Source organism: Monosiga brevicollis, genomic scaffold, assembly GCF_000002865.3.
Source record: "Monosiga brevicollis MX1 MONBRscaffold_2 genomic scaffold, whole genome shotgun sequence".
In the NCBI taxonomy this organism is placed as follows: domain Eukaryota; class Choanoflagellata; order Craspedida; family Salpingoecidae; genus Monosiga; species Monosiga brevicollis.
The window spans coordinates 1,996,198-2,011,897 of record NW_001865039.1 but is presented as its reverse complement, the minus strand read 5'-3'; the positions used below and the strand labels follow the sequence as shown (position 1 = coordinate 2,011,897).

Sequence of the window (15,700 nt, the reverse complement as noted above, 5' to 3'; positions counted from 1 at the left end):
CATCTGTTGTCCTGGTCGGCTCCACTGAGTTGGGATCTGGAGCTCTCGCACCGATGCCTTTGCGCTCCATCGTGCGTGGCCTCCCCACCATGCATACTCGAAGGAATATGCAGCTTCCTTGCTCAATTTTGACTCAGCAGGTGGGGGCCATAGCCGCTGTGCGGCCATTCTGATGGAGGTCTGAGCTTTGGCAGCCACGCGCTTGATTGACGAGTGCCTGATGATTGACTTTGAAACACTCATCTGATCTTTTTTTTTTTTTTTTTTTTTTGAGAAGATCAGTAGTGAGAAGAAAAGAAGAGAAGAGAGGAGACAGAAGAGCGAGAAGAGATAAAGCAAAAGCAAAGGGAAAAGCAGAGATGAGATGAGCTGGGAGAGAAAATATCCATTTAAATTTTTTGTCATCCAAATCAACAACACCCCCCCAAAACAAACAAAACCGGTTTCCCGCCAAAATGACACGTATTTGTCGACAAACAAAGTCAAAAGAGGCATGGCTGTGTGGATCTATGTCGAGCGCATGTTGCCCAGGTCCAGTCATGGTATCAGTGGGTTGGTAGATGTGGCTGCCCAGCCGGCACATCGCGCGAGTGTCGGCCCACTGCCGCGTTCAACAGGCTCGCCCATGCCACTTTCTATGACAGCAACCTCAACCGTGCAGCAAAACGTCAAATTGCTTCCTCCCGTCGCAACTGAGCTTGAATCAAGCCCTCCCCTCACGTTTGACGGCTCGCTGCCCAGTCCCAGCTTCGTAAGCCTGGCAGACCCAGGCCCTGGCTGGGGAGTGGCAGAAGATCAGCCTGGCACACCATCCCCGCCAAGCATCAACTTGCCGCAAACCCCTTCACGGTCGACTAATTCTGTAACTGAAGCATCTGACGCCATTCCGAATCTGCTCATCAGCCCGCCCGAGGTTGTGGAGGGTGCTGATCCATCCCCAGACCACCACACACTACCCGTCTTGGCGCTTCAGAGTACCGCTGCCTCGGACCTTGCCCCAGCTGTGGTTGTGTGGCACTCCACCCCCACGAAGCAATTTATGGCCATACCGCTGGCCCAATGGCTTGCGGTGCCGCCCCAGCCAGTGTTGGTGTTTGATTTCGAGAATCTCATTGATCAATTGCCATTGGCCACCACAGCGCTTTTAACAAATGTGAAGCAGGTGTACGACCTGGCCGTGGCCGCCTTTCTCTTGGACTCTGCCGTGCCACCCAAGGTGGACCAAGTTTGTCAATTGTATTTGCCTGATCGAGCCCCGTCTGCATCCTGGCCCTCCTTGTTGAATATGCTCTGGCGAAGGCTAAAGGCTGAACTGGAGCAGCGGCAGCAGCTCACACTCTTCGAGCGTCTTGAGGTGCCCCTTACACCAGTGCTTGTGCGGATGCAAGTGCTAGGTGTAGGCGTCGCCTTGCCGCAGCTGGTAGCTACACAGGCAGCGCTGCAGCACTGTCTTCAGAGCCTGACTCAGGAGGCAGCCATTCTCGCTGGTCAAAGCTTCAACCTGGACTCGGCACAGCAAGTAGCAAACATACTCTTTACGCATCTTCAACTTGGTCGCAACGTGCCCATGCTCCCCATGACGGCGTCCGGCAAACCTTCCACCGGCGAAGAAACATTGCGCAAGTTGCAATCGAAGCACCCCTTGCCTGGGCTCATTCTACGCTACCGTCAGCTCAAGCGTTGTCTCAGCGGCTACATTGAGCAAGTTTGTCCCCTTGTTCACGAGGGCACCGTGCATCCGCGCTGGCACCAGGTCGGCTGAACTTGTCCATGATCTGCCAATCCTCCTTTTTCGCTCTCGTGTTCTCTTCGCCATATGCACCACACAATTGTGGACTGGTGTCCTGTTTGGGCTCACACGTCTTCTCTCACCATAGACACGTGTAGTCACCGGGCGCTTGTCATGTTCTCGGCCCAACCTGCAAAATCTCCCTCTTGAGCCTTATCGCTGGCAAGACCAGGAGTGTGATGTACGACGCGCGTTTGTGGCACGTCCCGGTCATCTCTTTGTATCATGCGATTGGCGGCAAATTGAGTTGCGCCTCCTCGCACATCTTTCGCACGATGCTGGGCTACTTGCCGCTTGTGATGGCACCTCCGATCCTTTTGCAACTTTGGCACGTCAGTGGTTTGGGATCACATCAGATGCTGCTCTTCAGGTGCGATATGGCCCCTCTCAATGTGTAGCAAGCTTTGATGACTGAGCTGGTCCCAATCTCATTCTCCTGCATGGCTGTCATGACCTGCCGTCTGCTTTTCTCAGCCTGGACTGCGTGAGCGTGGAAAGCGGGTTACATATGCTGTTGTGTATGGTGTCGGGGCCGAGCGGCTCGCTGCTCAGCTCCAGCTCTCTGTGCCGGAGACCGGCCAGCTGGTCGCCGAGTTCTTGGATCGTTTTCCAGGTGTGGCACAGTTGCGAGATCGCGTCGATGCTTACTTGCACCAACACGGCTACGTAGAAACCCTGACAATGCGGCGCCGTTACCTCTCCCCACCCGTACGAAGCATTGTGGCTGCTCAGCCAACCGAGCGTCTGTTCTTTGTCCCTCCTTCTTCGTTCTTCCTGCTGACCGTCTTCACTTCTCATTGGCAAAATATTATTATGGCTTTCTCTCTTCAAATAACTAGGGTACGGGAGGAGAGAGCTCCACAACCCAGGCGCGGGACAGTCGCGCCGCGTTCAACTTTGTAATGCAAGGGTCAGCAGCGGACATTTGCAAAGCAGCGATGGTGACACTGCAAGCCCACCTCGACAAGCACGAGGTCGAGGGCGGCATCGTTCTGCAACTGCATGATCAAATTGTAATCGGTCCGTCTCTGGCTGTCAAAACGATCCGCCCATACCACCCTGACAACCCTTCAAATCGATCCGCTGACAATTACGTGGCTTGCTCTGGCTCAGAGGTGGCACAGGAGCGTGAGCTGGACATGATTGAATTCATGCAAACACCCGCTTTTCGGGAGCCTCTGGGCTCACTGCGTGTGCCTTTAGATGTTCGAATCACTACGGGGTTGACTTTGGCAGATGTGTGATAGCGCATGCCCCAACAAGAGGTGGCAGTGAGATTTGAGAGCTCAACTCGAATCAATTATCGGTCAGTCAAAGACATACAACAATGTTGGCTCGACAACGATGTGGCGCAGCCGTTTTCAAAACGCGGCCGAGTAGATGCGGTGATACCGTCAGGAGGTACCCGCCTCTCAGGCAAACACGATGGCCCAAATTCACGCTGGCGGCGACACAAGGATACAGGCAGGGAAGCGCACACACCACACACAGGAGCGTGCACATGTTCGGTCATTCATTCATGTAAGAAAACAAAGAAAAACGTTTGGGAAAGGAACACGCGGTCATACAAAAAGAACAAGAAGAGACACCGCGAGGTGGGGGCTACAAGTCTGTCGATCGATCAAAGCGTTTGGTTGACATTCATGGCCAAGGTGGACAATGCCAGTTTTGCTGGCAAGAGCACCTGAACGCGTCCCGGCTGAAGAAACTCGACTCCGAACCGTTGCTTGTCTGTTAGCGTTAAGACAGGAGGGCAGTGCAAAATGTGCAAACCGTAGAAAGCATGAGTTGAAGCAGTTTCGTTGCACTCAAAAACACCGCGACTTGTCGAGTGCGAAGGAATTCGGCCAACTGACCACGGAGATCCATGCCCTCTTGAGGTGGCGCGAAAAAATGAGGCCGATAGCGGGCGACAGTCACAGCATGTGAAATGCATTGCAGTTCGATGAGATAAGTCATCAAAGCCTATCATCGCCGTACGCAAACCCGGCCGTGAGGATAGGCCACAAGCAAACAGATCAAGGTAGGAGCGAGCGCGAAAAAGGAAGGCCTTAGTGCAGCAAACAAGCTGAAAATATTCTTGACAAGCGTTCAGGCCACGAACCACTGCGTCGAGCGGGCGCATCAAGTGCTCCAAAAGGCGTATCAGCCGCAACTGTAAACGCATGGCAGCCAGGCGTACGAAGCGCAAGCAAACATCGCTGGTCAGCACAACGAGGATGGGTTTCAATGTCGCTCCACGCCCACGGCACACGAACCTCGGAAATACCCGGATTTTGCGCCACATGGTACAACATGGTGCCGGCCAAGAAATCAAGCATCGCATAATCAACGGCGCCGGCCGGATCGTGCCATACATGAGGGATGAAGTGATGGTCGGGAAGGCACCACGACTTCGCGTGCCGGCTCGTCACAAACATCCATGGACACGATCCGTCATCCACATCACTAGACCCAGGTAAACGCACTATCAGGCCTGCCTCCAAAAGGGCCGATAATGCCGTCTCAAGTTGGGCGGTAGTTGAAGGTGTCAGATCGGCAGCAAGCTCTGCTGGCAGCATTCTGCGCCATACATGAGCATGGCGTGTATGAGGCAACCTTTGCGAGAAAAGCCATTGACCTGATTTCTGTTGCGAGAGCACCATCAACACCAACAAGCATAGGCACAGCCTCGTACCCATCGGCACCAGCGGCGTCCAAGTGCGACCACATGGCTTGCGCTACCGCGAGCAGCGGCGCATCGAGCTGCGATAAACTATTCACGACGAATAGTAAGCAATACATCACGGGCTGCAGTACCATCCGTGTAGCAGCTGCGGAGACACCCAACTCACTGTCCAACTGCATCTTCCACGGTAGTCACCATCTGCAAAGGTTGGTGTAGGCACGGCAAGTTGCGTCGCTGTGCTGGTTCAAGGGTGCGATGCCGGATGTCGGTTTGAAAGTCCTCGCCAATGGCCAGCCCCTCGGCTGGCAATTCCACTACAAACATAGTATCAAGCACAAGTTTGCACATCAAGACAGAAGAAGAAGAAGGAAGGAAAAAAAAAAAAAAAAAAAAAAAAGGAATACAAAAAAGAGAAACGAGGCCAAACACGCAATGATAGAGCCTGCAGTGCCAACCCACTCGTCTCTAGAATGGCTTCATCCCCACGGATGTCATACACGTCGCGACTGTGCTTGTTCTCGCCAATAGAGCCAGTTGGGGGTGGGCGAAAGCTCATTTCGCCCTGCACCTGATGGCATTGGACTGCCTCACTCAAAACCACGACCTAGCAGACACAGACGTGAGCCTGAAGGGTGGTTGCTCTGTCCCAACACAAAACGCGCGTTCTGTAATCTACTGTGTTTTCGGTAAGCAACCACAAGAGCACTTACAGTGCCCGCAGGCAAGGGGTCCTGAGTGACGACTAGCTTTCCAGTGTGCAACACCCCTTCAAGTGCTTCGCGCGTCTGCCGCAGCAAGTCAGGACCCCATTCGGTCTTGAGCAAGGCTTGTCCTTTGGGACCAAACACATATCTAGTCAGGTAAGCCGGCAAGGCACACAGCAACGGTAAGCTATTCGAGTGCTGCCAAAGAAAGCTGATCAAGGGCGAACAACAGGGTCTCCAAGGCTTTTGGCGCGGGCGCCCACCCCCGGTAATAGCGCACTTACGAGGCAGGTGACAAAGGACTAGTTTTGCGCTTGGACGAGGTGGCCACAACGCCGTCGGCCACAAGGGCTTCAACAACCTGCTGCCGCACGTCTTCAGGTAGTGACTGGGCAAAAGACTTTGCCAACTTGTTCATCTGTGCACCATCACCACAGATGAGGCGAGAAACGCAGTAATTTGAAATATGCATCGCTTTGAAGACGCGTCCATTGTTTTTTTGGCTCGTACCCATGGTGCCTTCACATTCGAGCTCGGCCTACCTTGTTTGGGGCACTGCTCCCATCAGAGCGCGCCAAGTGACTGCTCCAGATGCAATGTAAGAACAAAGTGGCACCGACGTGATGCTGCTCAGTTAATGCGTCGTCCAGAGCTGAGCCAAAGGGCGCAGGCAAATGCGCAGAAGTCGAAGAGGGATAAGATACTGTGAACTTGGCCTTGAGTTCCTCGATGGACGGTGGTAAGAGCATGGCAATCGGGACTAAGCCATCGCAGCCAAACGTTAGCATAGCAGGTTTGCGATCATGCTTGAGAGCAGGTCCGAGAAAGCTGAAAGTTGGCCCGGTGCGTGATCATACCGTCGTCGCGTGCCGCCAGGTCTGCTAGCAGATTATCAAGGCAAGTCGCGATTTGAGGATCACTCCAGGTCGTCAAGCCACGCAATGCGGATGGTAAGCGCTCTCCCACAAAGATGCCAGCGTCCAAAACGTTGTTTTTCTGACGCTGGGTGGTTTGCAAAAAACAAAACAAAAAAACAAAATAAAAAAAATCAGCAGGCTGGCAGCTTGAGGTGACTGTGGCATAAAGTCAGCAACGTTCAGACGGAACGTACCACAAGTTGAACATGGCGACGGCGGAGCTCCTCGCCGTTTCGCCGAGTTGCAAAGCGGCTCGTGAATAACTATGTCGTTTAAACGAGTTAGCGCATGAGTAAAAGCAATAAGGGACCCTTCTGTCGGCACTTAAACAGAACAAGATAATAACACGAGTTGCGGTGAAACAGAAAAAAGGATGAGGTGCAACACTGCATACCTTCAGAATCTCCGTCCAATCAACTGCCAAATTGAGCTACAGTCACAAAATCATCGCCCCCAGCAGTGTGAAAACCAAGAGCAAACGAAGATTTGAGAGTGCTTCAAAAAAAAAAAAAAAAAAAAAAAAAAAAAAAAAAAAAAAAAAAAAAAAAAAAAAAGAAATAAAAAGGATCAAAAGGTAGTTTTTAAACATAGACAAAAGGCATTTTGTATACCTCTTGGCTGAGGGCAAATATCACCATCAAAAACTGATCTTGTTCCGCTGTATAACCAGTGCTGGGCCGTGTTCTATTGCGTCGCTTGACTAACGATGGCCAGCCAGACGACATGAGCATACAAGGCATCCAAACGAGCAATCAAAAACCAGCATCCGTCCCATGAGCAAGCTCAAACCTTTCTTGCTACAAGGCTCAATGGTGCCGGGGTTAGGCTTTAGCAGGGTACGGGGCTTGGCTTTCTTGGCCGCAGCCAGGGCCCGGATGTGACGCATGAAGAGCTGTTTGACCTGCAGGGTAAGCCAAATGAGTGCATGGTAATCCTGATGCAGTGTACACAGGGGATCAAACGAGTCTAGCTTGCATGTATATATACAAGCAAGGTAAATCCGGCAGGCCCGGACTTGGGTCTTACGCGGTTGAGGTCAAGGTCGGCCTCCATGGCAATGCTCTGCAGTTGGGACTCTTGGGCATCAGCGTCCAACAGGGAGAGAAGCCGAACCGCATGTTCCTCATTTCGGGTGAGCTTGCTGGGCTACGGCCAGGTGCATGCTTGGTTAGATTGCGAAGAGACGGTCTCGAGTTGCTTGTGGTACCAAGCGCCTTGCACCGACCTTATCTAGAATGCTGCCTGGATCTTGTTCGCCTTCGCGAACCTGCTCCTCAACCATCGTGCTGAGGTCCACCGGTTGCAGACGCCCGCGCTTGCGATGCCGCAGGCGACTGTTGATGCCACGCGATCCTCCTTGTGGGCCATGCTCCAGAGCCGTGGCGTCGTTGTCATCCACGCCACCATTGTTGATATCGCCCTGTTCAGTGTCGTCACCATCATCATCATCGCCATCATCAGCTTCATAATCCTCGTCGTCATCACCATCGTCATCGTCGTCGTCATCATCGTCATCGTCATCATCATCGTCATCATCATCATCATCGATCACGTATTCATCATCACCGTCATCATCATGCTGAGTGCTGCTCTCGTGCTCGCTATCCTCGAAAAAATCATCCTCGTCACCCTCCTCCTTCTCCTCTGCGTGACCGACGCCACCAACGCTGCTGGTGATGCTGCGATCTGCGCGTGTCCGCAAAATGCGGGTCGATCGACGAGGCTGCCCAGACACTGCTGCAGCTGCCTCGGGTTGAAAGTGAGGTGCGCTTGGGAAGGCTTCCTTTGTGGAGATGGTCTCTCCCGGAGTTTCAGGTGCTCGTGCATCGACGGTTCGAGGTGGGGTATGGCTTCCTGGTTCATTGTTATCATTGCCATGGGCAGAAGCATCGTTTCTGCCTCCACCTTCATCACAATGTTGTGCGCGATCGCTGTCTTCGTCTTCACCACCATCATCGTCGTCCTCATCACCAGCTCCGTCACCGCCGGCGCCTTCAGCAGCAGCACCCCCCATATCTTCCTCGGCACCTTCTTCGGTGGCAGCCGTTGGCGTTCGCGTTGGCGTGGATTGTCGAGTAGAAGCCTGGGTGTCGGTACGGTTACGTTCCGAAGGGCTGTGCCTTGGGCGCTGCTGAGGGCCAGCACCGTCTGGGCTTGGTGCGGGAGGTGAGCTAGGGCGTGCTTGTTGGGGAGAATTGTGAGCTGATCGGTGTTTGCTGCGCTTATCACTAGGACCATCCTGGTCGCCGGGACCGTCAGCGCCATCCGCTGTGCGTTTGCCGTTCCGCGGTGATCGCGACCGGGGACTTCTCCGTTCATTTTGGGCTCCTGTGGCAGCCCCAGTGTCCTATCAGCGGTGTATTTGCGGTCATTAGACCATGAGATGTCAAGACCGTACAAGCGCGAGCAACCTATGCAAGGCGATTTTCTGAATGTGCGAATTCGATGCGCAAAAGCCGTACCTGGGCAGCGCTTGAAGCTGGCTGTGATGGATCAAGAGGAGCATGCATGGCATCCACGTGGTCTTGAACATTGACTGCCAATCCATCTTGCAAAGGCTCAATCGCAAGCGGGGCACCAACTGCCTCATCTCCAATATCCATTGGTTGAGGCGTTTCAAGAACGGCATGCGGATCCGTGGGGTGTAGCAGCTCAGCGGTCTGCGAGGCATGGCCAACGGGCTCGCCTTCTGGAGGTTCGAGTTCAAGGTGCTCAGCATGGTCAAGCGGCATGTGCTCCGACCCCACATTGTGGTCAGGAGGCGGGGGCACATCTACACTCGTTGCAGGTGAGCCATGGCGGGGCAGGTGATGGGAAGGTTCATAAACGCCAGCTGAGGGTGGCATGATTGCCGCATTGACCGAGGCGTGGGTCATATGACCATGCGGATCAATGTGGCTTCCTGATAAAGCTGAAGGCACAATAACGACCTCGTGGCCCAGGTCGCCGTGTGTCAGTGAGGTGATGGAATGCAAGGGCATTGCGTCCGGAATGGCCGAGGGCTCTGGTGGCACGGCTGGGTGGATGCCCGCTGGTACAGCTGGTGCGGCGCCATGCGGCGCCATGAGTGTTGCAGCATCTGGCGGGACGCCGGCCAACTCCAATTGCTCGCGTGCTAAACATGATTGTGAATCAAGAGAGAAACCGAGAGGCGTTGGGAATCAGCTTGAGTGACCCGCCAATACGGATCAAGTGGTGATTGAGAAACTTACGTTTGAAGTAAATACCCAAGGGCGCTGGAACGTTGGCCCCGAGATACGATTGGTAGTCGAGGGGCAGCCAAGAGGAGGGTTTGGACATTACCGCTGCCAACTCGCGATCGAGACCTCCAGGTGCCGAATGCTGTGATGCAAACGCGTCAAGTTGAGACCAATGGCCGCACCAAGAAGACAAGGAAGGATTAGAAAACAAAATCAAGGCACAACAAAGACAGAAACTGCCAAGCTTACGTTGGCAGCCGTTGTTTCAATGATTTGGTGCACACGTTCCCAAAATTTGACCGCGCCGTCACAGCTCGTGATGCTAAATGTTGTCGACAGACCAAAAGTGTGAAGTACCATGGCGATGAGTATTGCTCGAATCAATCCTCAAGTCAATCAGGGCGAGTGGCAAGCGCCATACGAGCAAAGGCCCAAAAAGGCGATGGCCAAACTCAAACAAGCCAACAAACAGCAAGAACAGCAGGCAGACCGGTGAGGCTCGGCAGGCGATGAAGGAAGCGATGTGTCCTTGAGATTCACCGAATCAGAAACAGTAAAAATATGGCTGCGGCTATCATGAAGCCATGCAGGAATATTAGGCAGGTCGGGAAGGGAGCAAGGTAGCCGGGCGAGGAGCAGCATAGTCGCCGGTGTAGTTGACATACTTATCGAAATGCACCAATCCACTTGGTCGCAGGAGCTGTAGCAGCTCTGATATTTGAGTCGAAAAGTAGAGATACTGAGATCCGCAGCATGCCGAACACATGTTGTACAATTTTGCCCGTGAGCAACCGTAGTGCAGGGGTGAGATGGGGCAGGCACGGAAGAGGTCATGGGATGTTTTGTTCAAGATGTAGCAGAGGCGTGACCAACCGAGCTGGATAGGGCCTCCATGCGGGCCTCAGGCTCGAGGTCTCGCATGGCAGGGTTCTCTCCGGACTCGAGGTACTTCTCGATGAGCGGCGAGCCGATCTTAGCTGTAGGATCAATCAGGAGAAAGGCGTGAAATAGCAAAGAAAGAAAGAAAGAAAGAAAGAAAGAAAGAAAGAAAGAAAGAAAGAAAGAAAGAAAGAAAGAAAGAAAGAAAGAAAGAAAGAAAGAAAGAAAGAAAGAAAGAAAGAAGGCAAATACAAAATATGAAAGCTTATTTGAGGCAGGCAAACTCAGCTAGCGGCCTGATCTCGCTGAGCACGATTGGCAGATGTGCTTTTGTCGGAACATACCATCCTTGCGCCCCTGCTTCGGTGCGAGGCCGATGACGCTAAGATACAAACGCAGGGGCATGCTAAGCACCACCTGGTGGGCATTGAGTTGCGCGGCACCCAAGGTCACATCGTGATCATCACGCTTGTGTTCCGGGACATTGTCAACGCCCACGAATCCTAGCACAAGCAAGCGCATTTCAGCTGGCCGTGCAGCAACGCATCCGAGCAGCGGAAGCTGGTGTCATTGCGACCAAAAGGCGGAAGCGGGACACACCTGTCTGCAGCTCGTTCTCCACAAGGCGCACCAAAAAAAAGTGCAGCAAACGGATGCGCAGCCCCTGATGCCGACACATGTAGCCGTAGCGATTGCGTGCCTGCAAGAAGGCATGGTGGCAGTGACGAGAGCCAGTGCGTTAATGCGGTAAAATTGAACGGGGCAAATCGGAGAAGTCGCTGTGCATGCATGTACAACGGACACCCATCGATATGGCTTACGCTTTCGTAGGGGTACAATTGATACCAGGGCAGCTCGTGGCCTTGGATCGGGGCGGGCTCGGGGGCTTCATCAAGCGGTCCATTGCCATCGTCTGCTGGCATGATGGGCATCATGCCCACGCCCGTAAAATCATCTGCATAAGAACCGTCCAGGCGGCGCCCTGTGGAGCGACAAAGCATCAATCACAAAGACCATAAGCAAAACAACAAACACACACACACACACACACACACACACACACACACACACACACACACACACACACACACACACAAGAAAATCAAAATACAAAATACAAAAAACAACAACAACAGCAAGTCGCGCCAATAGACCGAGCGGCGACGAGGTACCTTCGCCAAGAAGTGGGTGGGCACGAGGTTGGATGCGTTGAATGTCCAACTCTGGCAGAGCCTGCATGTACAATGCAGTGAGTCGAAGACCACGCTGCAAGGGTCGCTGAAGGTGTAATGCGGTCAAGGGCTTACGCGGTTCGTGGCGATGGGGTTGCGATGCGCTTGAAAATCCTGCACACATTTGATGACTGATGTGGCGACAACAGATGCGAGTGAGCCGATCATCACTGACATGCATCGCGTGAACCTTGGTACTGTCAGCCACGTACCATCGGCTTTGGTAGCGGAGGGTAGCTGAAGAAGATGAACCCGATCACGTTTGCCAGTGGCTGTCACATACTCGTGCTTGGACAGCACGGCTTCCTCATCCGCGGCCAAGCGTTCGGCCAAACGGATGCGGACCTTGCGGTCCATTAAAACGGCCGCTACAGTCATGAGGCAAAGTCAGATGCAATGCGACAGTTCGGGGGTGAGATTGGTCCTCAAATCTTGACACGTACTATCAGGTGCCGACTCGAGCTCGATGGCGTAGATGGCCTTGGCAAAGTTCGTATCGTTGATCAAAACCTTGTGCTCCTTCAAAAGGTCGATCGCGATTTGTCGACGGCGGAGTGCGAGGTTGATCAAAATGTTGGGATTCAAGACTTTGTGCTTGCCGTGCTGCGTTGAGTCAGGAACATCAGGCGCCTCATAAGTCGACACCAGACGAAAGCTTGTGGGGGCTCCTTGGTTCTTGAAGAAGACACAGAAAGAAAGCAGAACCAAAAACAAACAAGCAAGCAAACACGAAAGCAAATGGAAATTGCCTCTTGGCTTTCAAGCTTCCAGATGGTGTTCGTGACGCGGCAAAGCCAGATTCGGAAAGCCACACCTGAAGCTCGCGCTGGCCATGTTCATCGTTGAGCAGAGCTTTTCCAGCATCGGCCGTCGCTTGGAACGTGGTTTGAATGTTCCAAGGCGCTGCACCCGACGCTTCAACGGCGTTGCGTCGAACGAGCATGTTGACTGCGGGGAACATTGCAAGCAAAGATGGTCAATAATGGATGGGGCTGGCATGGTAGACCATGGGCCAAGGGGCAACACACGAGGTTTGAACATACGAATGACTTCAACTCGAGTTTTTGCATGCTTCATATCGAGACGAAACATGATTTCAGCCATGGACAAGGCTCGCGGCCGTTCACGTCGAAGTAAGGTCATCACCTTAATGACACCAAAACACGTGTCACGAACAGTAGCGTTAGAGAACGGTCTTGATGAGGGAGGAAAGCAAATAAGGCATGGTTTGTCGAGGATCTTTGAAAAGCTTACATGCCAAATGTCTGTGCGTTTGTGGAACACTTCGCGGGTCAGCTGGGAAGGCTTGATGCAAAGCCGCACGCAGATGTGCTCTTCCCCTTGCACTAAGGCTGCAAATTCCTCAATGAAGCGATCTTTGCGCAGTGACATGTAGTACGCGTTGAAACGGGCAGTTGAAAAGCGCTCTCCCAGGGCCTGTTTATGACATACACAAAACGGTAGCAGCCATCAGCACCCAACCCCTTGGTGAAGAGCACAACAGCGCGCTGGGAAGGGGCTCAAAGAGAAGCATTGTGTGTTTTCGCTCATGTGGGAAACATGGCGGGGATGTAGCACAACGCAATGGGAACTGACCCATTCAAGATCCGAGCGAACGAGGGTTTTGGTTGGATGAATGGCAAGCTCTTCGAGAATGGCAACGCGATTGAGCGCCGGTTTCTTGTTGCACTTGGGTAATAGAAGTTGGTTGTCGGCGGCACGCTGCAAAACATAGCCTTCAACGTCCTCAAGCCAATCACCAATATACACAGGCGCCTTGACGCTGCGAACGGCCAAATCACAACGCTGTACCAGTTTACGGCTGCGATCAAGGGGCACACCATACCAAACAGGCAAGACAATTCAATGCACCGGTGTGCCACCAGGTCAAGGCAAGCGAGACATGAGCGAGAATGGCGGTGATTATTGCCGTCACACCAGCATGCCGACTCCACGCGTGACAAATGAGCAGGGCCGTACTCGACAAAGGCGTTGAGGTAGCTGTTGATGTCGATGCGCTCCCGATCCACAAAGGTGGAAACCAAGTCCTTGTGCAAGACGCCCCTGTGTCCGAAACGCGATACAAACTGGATAATGGCCCAGCCGAGGTCACCCAGCATGGGTAGGAAGCTGGCTTGATGTGACTGCGGCCCTCACAAAGACGGGGTCAGGCACCGTCGCCTGGAGGAGAGCATACGCGAGCGAGGTGGGCAGGACACCAAATTGACCAACCATCATCGGCATCTGAGTATGGCTGATCAGAGGCCAGGCAGGAACGACGCGGATTTCAAATTCGAGAGCTAGGAGAGGGCGCGAGTGTCAAAAAGCGCACTTGAATGCAAGGAGCCCACGAGCGAAAGGGGGCAACACGACAGCACTGTCGGTCAAACAACGTACCATGGCCCACGTGTGCGCTGATAGCGTTGGTGATGATGGCTTGTGATTCTTGATCGGGCAGCAGCTCCAGCGCTTGATTCAAATTGAGTGTAGTGCTAAAGAGCACTGCGGAAATGGATCATTGGGCGGAGAATGAGTGGTTTCGAGGGTGTGCTCCATCACGCGCGGGTATGTGGATACGGGCACAAGAGGCGTCTAACGCACTTGCTCGATGTTCCAGTCGGTCCATGATGTGCTCAATCGGGATCAAGCAGCGCTCAATATCGTTTTCAAACTGCAGACCGACTAGGCCTGGATTCACGGGGCGGACATGGTGTAGTGAGCGCCGGACGTCCGCGACACGAGTAGCAAAGCCGTGACTGCGCAACATGATCTCGTTCAAGGATGCAAAGAGGGTCGGTGGTCTCAAAAAAAAAAAAAAAAAAAAAAGCCACGTACCCAGCTTGGGATCTTGTCCCGCACGCCAATGACTTTGTGGGGCTGAGGTTCGCTTGACCTGTCGTCCCAACCAGATATGATATTTGCGGTGCCAAGGGGCAGTGAGTGGACAGCCGAGGTGGTGGACCGCAGGCCGACGAACATGCTATTTGAAAACGCTACCTGCAAGACAAAGAAAACGTCGTGCGTGGAGCGCGTGGCCAGCAGCTCGGCGATGGCGACAGAGTCTAAGGAAAGGTCGCTGGGGACACTGGGCAAGCTGGTGTAGAGGCGATTACTCAGCTCAAAGAGAGAGACGCCTGGGAAGGCCAGGAGGAAAGGAAATGAAGTGATGGATTGGCAAGCCGTGTGAGAATGGCGCCTTGCAGCAGAGAAGCGAGGTCAAGGAAGCAGGCAGAAGAGCGGCTGCAGCTCGTACCGGGCATGCCGGAGAGGGCCACCATGGTGCGCAGGATCTTGTTGAGGTCCTCGGGCTGAAGGTTGATATCCTCGAGGACATAACCTTCCTGGCCATCACCAGCACGAAGGTCACCCTCGCCCTGATCATCGTCGTCATCAACATCATCCTCAGCCAGGGAGTCATCATCATCATCGTCATCGTCGTCGTCGTCGTGAAAGCCTCCCATTTGGGAGTCCTCGAGGTGAGGCGGATCTAGCGCGAGGTCAGCATCGCTACCCTCACCACCACTTGAAGCCTCATCCATGGTGGGGGTTGCAGCAGAGCGCTCGAAGCCCTGCGACGCACTACTCGGGCTACAGCGTAATGCAGCACGGCTGTGTCCCACAGGACAGGCGTCACGGACAGCTCAGTCCTAGATGTGTGTGATGCGGACTTGCGTGTCGGTCAGCTCTCTTACCAGACAGACCAATGCAGCAGAGGGAGGGTGGAGACCGACTGACCTTGTGGTGGGTCCAAAGACAGCGTGTGATGTTCGACAGCTTTTCAAACGCAGTCAGCTAGTGAAACGGCGCTGCCATTTCACGCCATCAGAAGCACATACATGTACGGACGACACACACACACACACACACACACACACACACACACACACACACACACACACACACACTCCACGAGTTGAGAGAGATTCGTCGATTCCAACGGCAACGATCCGAACAGCGGCGTCAACTATAAATAGACGACAACCCGAAACGGGTGGACGCAACAGCTGTTGTATGGGAATATGAACACGATGAAGCCAATGTTTAGTTATTGACACACTTTTGAAGAAACGTGGGTAAAAAAGTGGCGAGGATTTTTTGCCGCTTGCAAGCGATATCGACGAGGTTTCGACCTTTTCTTATCTCGACCAGGTCAGACAACATGATCGAGAACTTTGACCGAGAAAAAAAGGAGCCAAGTGGGCCGACGGCGCACGTTGGCAGCGCTGCAGGAAGGGTGGAGGCAGACTTGGATGGCAGCGGCTGGTGCAGCGTGGAAGCTTCTGATTGAGTGCTCAGCCATTCATATGTATA

At 53.4% G+C, this 15,700-nt stretch overlaps 2 protein-coding genes across 2 annotated transcripts; one reads left to right on the top strand and one right to left on the bottom strand.

Moving 5' to 3' along the window:
* Nucleotides 1–493: 493 nt before the first annotated feature.
* MONBRDRAFT_5161 (uncharacterized protein) lies at nt 494–3,033 on the top strand (the record flags this gene model as incomplete). The annotated part of the gene is made up of 3 exons (XM_001742688.1): nt 494–1,753; nt 2,264–2,497; nt 2,629–3,033. The coding sequence occupies 3 exons, from the start codon at nt 494–496 to the stop codon at nt 3,031–3,033; spliced, it is 1,899 nt and encodes a 632-aa protein (XP_001742740.1).
* Nucleotides 3,034–3,074: 41 nt separating this feature from the next.
* On the bottom strand, nt 3,075–15,353 carry MONBRDRAFT_30908 (uncharacterized protein). Its single transcript, XM_001742239.1, has 40 exons — nt 15,226–15,353; nt 14,643–14,977; nt 14,387–14,523; nt 14,225–14,282; nt 13,991–14,077; nt 13,787–13,891; nt 13,622–13,689; nt 13,370–13,533; nt 12,986–13,211; nt 12,644–12,826; nt 11,833–12,064; nt 11,602–11,757; nt 11,465–11,520; nt 11,330–11,390; nt 10,979–11,139; nt 10,758–10,857; nt 10,502–10,660; nt 10,152–10,255; nt 9,944–10,017; nt 9,528–9,600; nt 9,291–9,420; nt 8,541–9,193; nt 7,984–8,425; nt 7,304–7,764; nt 7,105–7,224; nt 6,868–6,979; nt 6,690–6,778; nt 6,473–6,508; nt 6,273–6,341; nt 6,019–6,163; nt 5,704–5,921; nt 5,446–5,579; nt 5,168–5,309; nt 4,917–5,061; nt 4,624–4,771; nt 4,467–4,544; nt 4,258–4,351; nt 3,894–3,944; nt 3,646–3,754; nt 3,075–3,520 (listed from the first exon to the last, which is right to left on the bottom strand). Exons 2-40 carry the CDS (start codon nt 14,926–14,928, stop codon nt 3,411–3,413), a joined length of 5,976 nt encoding a protein of 1,991 aa, XP_001742291.1. The 5' UTR covers nt 14,929–14,977; nt 15,226–15,353; the 3' UTR covers nt 3,075–3,410.
* Between the last annotated feature and the right edge of the window lie 347 nt (nt 15,354–15,700).